This window comes from Nicotiana sylvestris, chromosome 1 (assembly GCF_000393655.2).
Source record: "Nicotiana sylvestris chromosome 1, ASM39365v2, whole genome shotgun sequence".
NCBI lineage: Eukaryota > Viridiplantae > Streptophyta > Magnoliopsida > Solanales > Solanaceae > Nicotiana > Nicotiana sylvestris.
Genome location: NC_091057.1, coordinates 12,455,893 through 12,466,477, shown reverse-complemented (window position 1 = coordinate 12,466,477; position 10,585 = coordinate 12,455,893). Strand labels below are relative to the sequence as shown.

Sequence of the window (10,585 nt, the reverse complement as noted above, 5' to 3'; positions counted from 1 at the left end):
AATAATTTGCCTAAACTCAAAGGCAGAGTTAAGATTTTAGTTCATATGTACATAAAAAGGACAAAAGGGGGTGGCCTTATAGATCCCACACACTTCCCTCCCAACATATAACAAATTTTCTTACAACTGATCATGTAAATTAACAACTCTTTGAATTAGATGCTATTGTGCTGATCTAGCTCAAGAAGAGAAGTAGTAAGGTCCTACAACTAAATATATAATAAACTAAGTTCGATTTTCGAATGAGGCTTATTAAACAATGTCAATTATCAGTGACAGAGACATGATTTTCGCTAAGGGGTTCAAAAAAGAAAAAAGTTAAAAAAGATTGTAGCTAGTGGGAATTAAACCAATGACGTTACAAAAGTTTTGAACGCCTTGACCACTAAACTATGCTTTTGAACTCATCCAAGATAATGCAAAACATAATATATAGAGAACGGAATTTTCCCGAAGGGGCTCCCGAAAATCCGCCTCTGCGTGTTAATTAGACATGGCATAGCAGAGAGAATAAAAGTTTTGAGATTTTTGTGAAGACATTACTTTCACGAAACGAGGTATCCTCACAACTGAAACTGAAAAACAATCATATTGCTAAAAAAAAAAAAAATTCTAAATCTAACGATAGTTCCATAGGTAAATAGACAAGTACATAAAACAAAAACAAAACAAATAGAAGCACAAAGTTTCTTTTACAAATCACAAACCACAGCTACATCAACTTCCAAAAATTAAGCAATCAAACCTTTTCTGATATAATACCAAAAGTTACATATTTTGTCCACATCCTTAAATGCATTCCTGCATTTTAGTAGACATATATTACATGAAGTTTTTAGTTCATGAACCGAGTATGAATGAAAAATTAATAACCTTATCGACTATAATAAACATAACTAAGCATAGCAACTTGAAGCCAGTGGAAGAGGCCAGAAGCATAATTTTTTTTGGGTTGGGGGGGGGGGGGGGGGTTATAGAAATGTGGAAAACATATATATTTAAGAGAACCTTTGAAATATCTTTCTGATTACTGAGCTTTGGGAAAATTTAAATCTGGTAAATATTTAATATGACTTCGAAAAGTATAAATATATGCTGACGAGGCCCAAGTCATCTGGCATTCTTCACTCGAAGAACAACTGCTTCTGGAAGCAGAGCATATATGAACTTGTTTGATTGGACACGGAGTTTAAGAAAAAATGAAGATTTTTGGAATTTGCGATCCTAAACAAATCAAAAAGGAGTCCAAACTTTTTGTTTGGTTATCTCATTAAAATTAGAATTAGAAATTTAAGCTAAATTATTTTAAATTTAGAAAAATGTCATTCTTTCTGGAACGGACCAAAAAAGGAAATAAGTTGATATAAACAGGAACGGATAGAGTATGAGTTTTTGTTTCCATCACAAATAATTGAGAAGGAGCTTTTGGTCTGCAAGCAATTACTAAAAATATATTTTACAACCGATAAATTGGAATTAAATAATAGTACTAGTAAGAAGGAAATTATCTAACCTCATTAGATCTTCAATATATTCTCAGCTTTGCAAGCCGTTCCGAGAGCCTAAGCGCCTTTTAGTATTACCTTGTTCAGTTTAGGCATACTGACATCATCCACGGTCACTTCATGCAAGGAGTTTGGGTACTGAAAATGCAAGACTTCAAGTTGCGGGAAGCTATCTGAAGAACCAGAGAAATCCATCTTACCTTCATTATATCCGCAACTATCCATTTTTAGTATCCTTAATTTAGGTAGTTTTTCAAGAACTGCTCCATCTATACGAATGTAGCGTAGAGTAAGCTTGACGAGATTTGGAAGAAATGCTTCAGAGTTCATGGACAATATAGTTCCAGGCAAACACAAATGCAACTTAAGAAGATTTTGATAGGAAGACAAGTTGATTTATCCATCTCTCTGACCAAAATAATCCAGCTTCAGAACCTCCAGCTTTGGCAGTACTGGCGCATTACTTGATAATATCATAATCGTAGAACCAGATACTCTTAGTAAACCCAATTTTCTTAAATTGCTCAATCGGTGCAACAATCTCGAATTAATATAATCGTCATGCATCCATAGCAGAGTTTGTAGATTAGACAATGACATATTGTTTGGGAAAAACTTTTTGTCATAATATACGTAAGATTCTCTATGACGCAGATGCCTCAATTGTTTCAGTTCCCAAACACACGAAGGAAGGCCAACATAGCTCTTTTCAACATCTAGGGTCTCTAGATGTTTGAGTTTGATGATACTATGTGGCAGTACTCCATGTATATGCCCCTCCAATTTGAGATAGCGTAAGCAACTCATCTTCCCAATTTCTTCTGGAACAGTTACTTTCTCATTATTAGAATTGAGAGGCATTAGTACGCGCAATACACCCAATAACTTGAAGTTAAGACGAGTCATAAGAGACGATGTGTTAGGGTTTGTGCTAAAACAGAAAAGCGTACGAAGCTTCTCAGGCTTGGGATTTGAACAGAAGAATTCATCTACATTATCAGAGTAAAAAGTCATCCTTCGCAGCCTAGAAACACTAGCTGGTACCTTGGTATGAAAAAAGTTACTTTCCTTGGCCAACAGGACGCATAAACTATGTAGCAAGTCATGTATGCGACAACTTGATATTCTTCCTTCATATGTTCTTTTGGCAACTTGAATCAAATTTCTAGAAACCAAATCATTTAGAAAATCCTCCGCCATATCTTCAGCCTCTTGCCTATTACCACTACTTACTACTAATACCTTCTCTGCAATCCACATATTTATCAAATCAAATGCAAAAATTTCATAGTCCTCAGGGAAAAACCCAAAGTACAAGAAGCATGGTCTCAATGCAGCAGGCAAATCATTGTAACTCAAAGTCAATATCTTAGCACATTCATCTTCAATTTTATGACTCATACTCTCAAGTATCTTGTTCCACGCATGTTGATTCCTCTCTCTTGTCCTTAACATGCCTGCAGTCAACACTATGGCCAATGGTATACCACCACATCTCTGAACTATTTCTCTTCCAATATTTTTCAATGTGGGTGCAACATTCACCCAATTGTTATTATCAAAAGTAAAAATCTTTTTGGTAAACAGTTCAAAGGCTTCCTCTAAATCTAAGGGTTGTAACATGTGGAGTGAGCTTTCCCCTCCTATGTATCTGCCTATATTATTATTTCTAGATGTGACAATTATCTTACTTCCATTTCTTGAATCACATTCAGAAAGGAAAAGTTTCAGATCATCCCAAATTTCAATGTTCCAAATGTCATCTAGGAGTATAACATACCTTTTCCTTTTCAAGACTGATAGTAGGTTGCCCTCCAAATTATCTTTCCTTTGCTCCTCCGTCAGTCCAACTTGTTTGGCTATGTCAAGTAAAATTTCTGCCGCTCTTGGTTGCTGCGAAACATAGACTAATGCCGAACACTCGAATTGATCACGGACATGCCTGTAAAGTTTCTTGGCAAGAGTAGTTTTTCCAAGACTGGGCATACCAACAATCGAAATTACTCCATATTGAAAATCTTGATCAAGTAGTTTGGCTTGTAGCTTATTGAAGTCATCTTCCAAACCAATGACCTCTGTTTCATCAACATGTAGAAATAATCTTCCACGGTCAAGTGGAATGTAGTCATATAGATCATTGTTGTTACTTGTATCAATGATACCAAAAGTTGTCCTTACACGATCAATCTCGGCAACCCTTCTTTTTATCTTCTCAATCTCCATCACAAACTTATTATGGGAAAAACGAATATGGCAAAAGGTACAAGCTATCTCCTTAAGACAACCAATTGCCCCTTCGCTCTTGTGTGATTCAATTTTGGGTAGGAACTCATCTAAGATATCCTCCACATCACCTGCAACTTCTTCAATATCCTTTATCAAGTTTTTCACCCTCGAATCTCCTTCTACTACCTTTGTGTTTGCATCAGCTAGGTAAGATTGAATGTGTCTCGCTTCTCTTTGGAGCCACTCAATGTAGGGGTGGGCATTGGTCGGTTCGGTTCGGTTATGAATATTATTGATTTAGCATATCGGTTATCGGTTTACAAATTTGATAAACCGATAACCGGGCCGATAAGATATTGATTATCGGTTATCGGTTAATCAGTTATCGGTTAATCAGTTATCGATCATTATCGGTTCGGTTATCGGTTTACCCGATAAGATAACTCAATCTAGAGTTAAGCAAAAAGAGAAGACAATTCACTGGAGTTAAGCAAAAAAGAGATGAATTCACATATAGTATACTACCAATTTCTGCGTTATGTCCCGTGGCCACAACTAGAATAGTATTTATTCTTCAACAACAGTTGTCCAAATACATTAATAATAATACAAAGTAGTAGGCATTTCACCTTAAAATTAACAAGTCCAAACATATAGTACTAACAATCCAAGATAAACTGGATATTGTTTGTCAAATGCCTAACTTGAAAAAAGAAACCATAAAGCAAAATCTTGATCTGTGCATGGGCAATACTAACACGGAAATGAAAAACACCTAAAAGGCAAGAAATTACTGTCCTGTTGTCAAAGCTCAGTACTATACAAAAGAATAATATTCAAAAATATCCCTGAAACTGACGAAGATTGTCGATTGAGAATTGATAAGTGCGAAGAGAAATTGGTAGTAGGTATAGGCTGCACTACGTGAGCCCACAAAATTAAGGAACGAAAATAAAAAAATAAATAATCATTAACAGTCAAAAGTACCAATTTGAAGATGAATTTCCTTATAGATATTAAAAGCCTAATGTATAATACTAAAGACTTACGCTAGGAGTAACTAGTAAGGTCTATAAAGATTGAAGATGAAGCAACTGAAGAGTGCGACTGAGAAAGAATAGGAGAGAATGAATTGAAGCCCTAGCATATGTATATACTTAAGGGTAAAGTCATAATTTTATTAATTCTTATTGGATTATCGGTTAACCCATTAACAAAATTGGCAAACTGAGACCCGAACCGATAACCCAATAGTGAAAAAATTCTAAACCGTTAACCCAATAACCCGATACCGATAACCCAGTAAATAATTAACGGTTCGGATTATCGGTTTTACCCGATATATGCCTAGCTCTAACTCAATGTCCTCTTTCAACCAATATAAGCGTGACCCTTCTTGACCGAGTAGATTTCCAGCTATTTCTGCAGATTTGTTGATGATTGCAGTAAGAACTATTTCAGCCATCTCTAATTTCTTTCTTCCTTTCTTTTTCAATAACTGGGAATACTTTTAACTGAAGTTGACGTGGGCCAAGATACTTTGTCTTGCTGTTAAACAAGAAGGCAATATTAAATCGTGAGGAATATGGGCGAGGAAAAAGAGATGATCAATTGGGGAAAAAAAATGAAACATATCACTTTAGATTCATTCAGTCTAACAATTCACTTTAGTTTTACGGCTTGTTTGGATGGTTAGTTACATGTCGTCTTATAATGCATCATATTTTATTGTACTGAATTATATTATATTGTTTGATTTATTCAATGGGTAGATTGTATCGTTTGTCGTCGCTTAATGATGTCATGTACCAACAATATGAAAAATATGTTGCGGAACCGAATATATAAAGAGTGATTAAATCACAACTACCATATCTAAAGGTAGTTAATAAATAGTAAATGAGACAATAATAAAAAGAACACCAGAAGTTTACGAGGTTTGGCAAAATTTGATTTTCTGCCTAGTTCTCAGACACAATCAACTCAAACTTTATTTCACTCTAAAAATACAAGTGAAATACTACAAGAAAGAAAGAAGATTCAAATGCCTTAGGAGATAAGAAGGCAAGTGAGAGATGTTTACAAATGAACAAAACCCTTGCTATTTATAGAAGGAAAATTACCTTAATAATGTCATGCATGACATCGCATAAAGTGTGATCATGCAATGTAAATGCATGAAAAAATGGATCTACCAATTTCTTCCTAAAAGTGGCTTCCAAATGTTCACACTAGTTCACATTAATCTTGTCAAATTTAACAAATCTCCACTTTGGCAAGATTCCACTCTTTCAATTTCTCTCACTTATAAGTTTTGATTGTGTCTTCAACTTCAATCTTCAAAGTTCAACAATGTTGATCAAGTTCAAACAATACTGAGAATTGATCGCAGTCACTACTTTTGTTAGCATATTGACAGAATTGTCTACTACTTTTGTTAGCATATTGACAAGATTGTTTGTAGTCCGAATTTTCTGCATCATGACTCCACCTTCTTCTATAATATCTCGTACAAAATTATATCGAACATCAATGTGCTTCATACTTGCATGATAAACTTGGTTCTTTGCTAATTGGATAACACTTTGGCTATCACAAAATAGTGTGATGCTTTCTTGACCAATACCAAACTCTCTAAGAAATCCCAAATTGCCTCCTTTACAACCTCTGTAGTTTCCATGTACTCTGCCTCAATAGTAGACAAAGCAATCGTTGACTGCAAATTAGACTTCCAACTAACTAGTGCATTAGCAAAAGTGAAAACATAAACAGTAGTTGATCTACGCTTGACCAAATCACTCGCTTAATCTGAGTCACAATATCTAACCAGATACTGACTATCTTCTTGCTCAAAAATAAATTCAACATATACAGTATTACGAATATACCGTAGAATCCATTTCAAAACTTGCCAATGCTCCTTTCCTGGATCATGCATGTACATGTTTACAACTTTAATAGCATGTGAAATATTAGGTATTGTGAAAACTATTGCATACATCAAGCTACCAACGACATTTGCATATGATACTCTTGACATATACTCTTGACAAGCGGAGTGCTAACCGACTTCGTATTTTCATTCATGCCAAATTGATCAATTACTCTCTTAAAGTATTCTTTCTAAGATAGATAGAGTTTCTTTGAATGTTTAACTCTTTTTATCTCCATGCCAAGAATTTTCTTCGCCTCGCCCAAATCCTTCATTTCAAACTTCTTTTTTAGTTGAATCTTCAACTTCTCCATTTCCTCTTGACTTTTCGAAACTGTAACGATCCGACTCGTAGTTTTGAGAATTAGCATCCCGTTTCGTGGCTTAAGATTTTTAGCAGCTCCATATTATGTATTATGACTTGCTTGTGTGGCCGAGTTCGGATTTCGGATGATTCGGAATTGATTTGGAAGAATAATTCTTATTTTAGAAGTTTAAGTGAAAAGAGTTGATCGGAGTTTGACTTTTATGTATATGACTCCAGAATAATATTTTGATAATTCTAATAGCTTTGTATGGTAATTTTAAATTTAGGCGTGTGTCCGGATTTGGATTTGGAGGTCCGAAGGTTAATTTGATATATTTTGCGAAAATTGGAAAGTTGAAGGTTTGGAAGGTTGAAGGGTTTGACCAGGAGTTGACCTTGTTGATATCGGGTTTGGATTTTAATTTCGAGAGTTGGTATAACTCCGTTGTATCATTTGGAACTTGCATGCAAAATTTGACGTCATTCCGGGTTGATTTGATATGATTCGACACGAGTTGAAGAAGTTAAAAGTTCATTAAGTTTGATTTGAGATGCGATTCATAGTTTTGATATTGTTTGATGTGATTTGAGGCGTTGAGCAGGTCCGTGTTATGTTATGGAACTTGCTGGTATGTTACGATGGGGCCCCGGGGCCTCGAGTGTGTTTCGGATAGGCTACATGTCATTTTTCCATGTTATTAGACACGATCACGAAGTACCAGTCGCGATCATGTAGGCTTTTTGTGACTGACCGTTTTTCTTTCTTCGCGTTTGCAGTATATGGTTCGCGATCGCGTAACTATGAGTTCTGCTTCATCGCGTTCGCAGGTGTTGTTTTGCGTTCGCGTAGTGCTTTTTGTGGAGCAGTGTCTTTTCTTCTTCGCGATCGCGTAGTGCATTTTTGGGCAGTAGTTGTTTCTTCTTCACGATCGCATTTGTATTTTTGCGATCGCGATGTGCAAATGCCTGGGCAGCATATATTAATTCCCAAATTGGGGGTTTTGTTCCATTTATCATCTTTTGTGCTAGAAACCTCGAATTTAAGCGATATTTGAGGGGTTCATCACATGTTAAATTGGGGTAGGTGTTCTTCACCGGGAATTGATTATATTTCATGATTCCATAATTATTTTTATCATTAAATTTATGAATTGAATGAGAGAAAATGGAGAATTTTTGTGAAAACTTTCAAAAATGTAAAATGATGATTTGAAGGATGAATTGATGTCGAAATTGGATAAATTTGATATGGTTGGACTCATATTGGAATGCGAGTTTGGATTTTATGAATTTTGTCGGGTTCCGAGGTGCGGGTCCAGGGTTGACTTTTTAGTTTTTATTAAAGATCAAAGTTTCATTATGCGAAATTATTTTCTATAATTTTTATTTATGATATTAAGTTATTTTGGCTAGATTTGAACCGTTCGGGGGGTGTTTCATTCGAGAAGGTCATTTTAAAGTATCGGTCTAGCTTCTTTTAGGTAAGTATCTTGCCTAACTCTGTATGGGAGAACTATCTCTTAGGATTTGAGTTGTTTGTGCTATTTGTATCATATGAAAGTCGTGTACGCGAGGTGACGAGTATGTACTCGGACTTATATATGGAAAAGTGACCGGTTTAGACTCTTAAACTTCTTTCATGTACTTATTTGAAATTGTTAGCACATGTTATATCTTCTATTCGTCATGTCTATTATCACATACTTTATTTAAAGTTGTCATTACATGTCACCTTCTTTACTTGCCGAGTTTGCTCTTATATGATTGTGAGTTGTTATCACTTTGTGTCATTATGTGGTTTCTTTTATTGTGGAACTAGTCTTAGTTGAAATTATCGTCACATGATATCCTTTGTTACCGAGTTGCTATCATGCATTTAGACGTAGTCCTAGTTCGTGTTATCTTTTTCGTTGTTTGTCTAATTCATACACTAGAGTCCGAAGTTTTGCCATTCCATAGAAGTACTATCACTATCGAAGTTATCCTTAAATAATTAATTGGAATTGAAGTTATCGAGAGTCATTAATCTATTCTAATGGAAGTTGTGTTTAAAAAGAGGTGTTGTTCCTTGTTGAGTTATTTTTTCGTCATTTTATTGTTATTAAGATTCTATATACGTTGTGTTGAGCCGTAGGCTATTTGTTTTAGAAATATTGATATATTTGAATCTTTGGAAAGGTTGTGGCCTACGTGCACTTGTGATACGAGTTGATATGTTGTGTTGTTGTGATGATAACACATGTGATTTGTTGTGTGGTTTGGTTGTTGTTATGCGGAGTATAAGGGTGCATTTTACCGTTGTTGTTTTACAGAATAAAAGAGTAACATCGTTGTTGTTAGGAGGGGCATAAGGGTGTCATCTCACTATTATTGAATGTACAGAGTGATACGGATGGCTATCAGAGAGATAAGGGTGGCAATTTCAGGGATGATGTGTGATGGTTGGAGACATTGTGTTGGTGATTTTCGTGTGATGGTGTGCTTTTCCTTGTGTTTGTCATACACTTTGCGTGACTTTCTTTGTTGTTTTGATGAGCTATTCGATGTCTTTGATATCACTTGTTGACTTGGGCTGCAGTAGTAAATCGCACAAGCATACACCGTAGCATGCCACTTATACTCGCTCAGAAGTGTAAAATTTGATATTTATTGATTATGCTCATGTGTCCTTGTATTATCTGTTCCATGTTGATATTGAGCTTGTGACCGTGTCAGGCGGATAATGATTGTGAGCCTGCGATCATACCAGGTGGATTATGATTGTTAGCTTGTGACCATTCCAGGCAGATTGTGATTGTGGGCCTGTGATCATACCAGGCAGATTGTGATTGTGAGCCTGTGACCATGCCGGCCGAATTGTGAATATGAGCCTATGATAAGGCCGGGCGGATTAAGATTTTGGCACGTGAGTTATCCGTACGATTGTGATGCGAGATGTGGGCACGAGGTGCCATAAGTGTCTTATGGTGGGTTGAGACTCGTGACTTGTGACTATGAGATGAAGTACCACGAGTGATTTCGTTGTGAAACTTATATTAGAACCACTTGATTAATTGATTGTCCTTTGTGCTTCCTTATTTTGTTTTAATGATGCTTCACAATGTTCTTATTGTTTTACTATTATTATCACTTGTTGGTTCTTTTTTCCATTTACTGATTTTCACTTTCCGTTATTAATATTATACTTCTATACTACACATGTTATTTTATCTAGTGAGTGTCTAGAATTGTACCTCGTCACTACTCTACCAAGGTTAATCTTGTTACTTATTGGGTACCAACCATAGTGTACTTATACTACTCTTCTGCACATTTTCGTAAAGATCTAGGTAATTTGAAGTCTGTTGGTTGTTAAATAGCGGATCAGATATTACTGTGGAGACTTCAAGGTATACCTGTCGTTGCGTTCGCAGGTCTCGGAGTCACCTTCAGAAGTTATTTTTGTACAGTTTATTTCTATTTCGGAACAATTGTACTTAGAGATTGTCTAGTGAACTCAGTAGAGCTTATAACTTGTACTACCAGTTTTGGGATTATTAGAAATTTCTATTTCATATTTAATAGTTGTTGGTTGATTTTTACTATTAATTCAGTAAGTGTTAGGCTTATCTAGTC

General features: G+C 35.6%; 1 protein-coding gene across 1 annotated transcript; it reads right to left on the bottom strand.

Moving 5' to 3' along the window:
• Positions 1-718: 718 nt before the first annotated feature.
• On the bottom strand, positions 719-5,229 carry LOC104233339 (toMV resistance protein Tm-2(2)-like). Its single transcript, XM_070158407.1, is given in 4 exon segments — positions 719-801; positions 1,514-1,571; positions 1,573-3,980; positions 5,095-5,229. Coding segments are annotated over 3 exon segments (2,556 nt in total). The 5' UTR covers positions 5,197-5,229; the 3' UTR covers positions 719-801; positions 1,514-1,525.
• Positions 5,230-10,585: the final 5,356 nt, after the last annotated feature.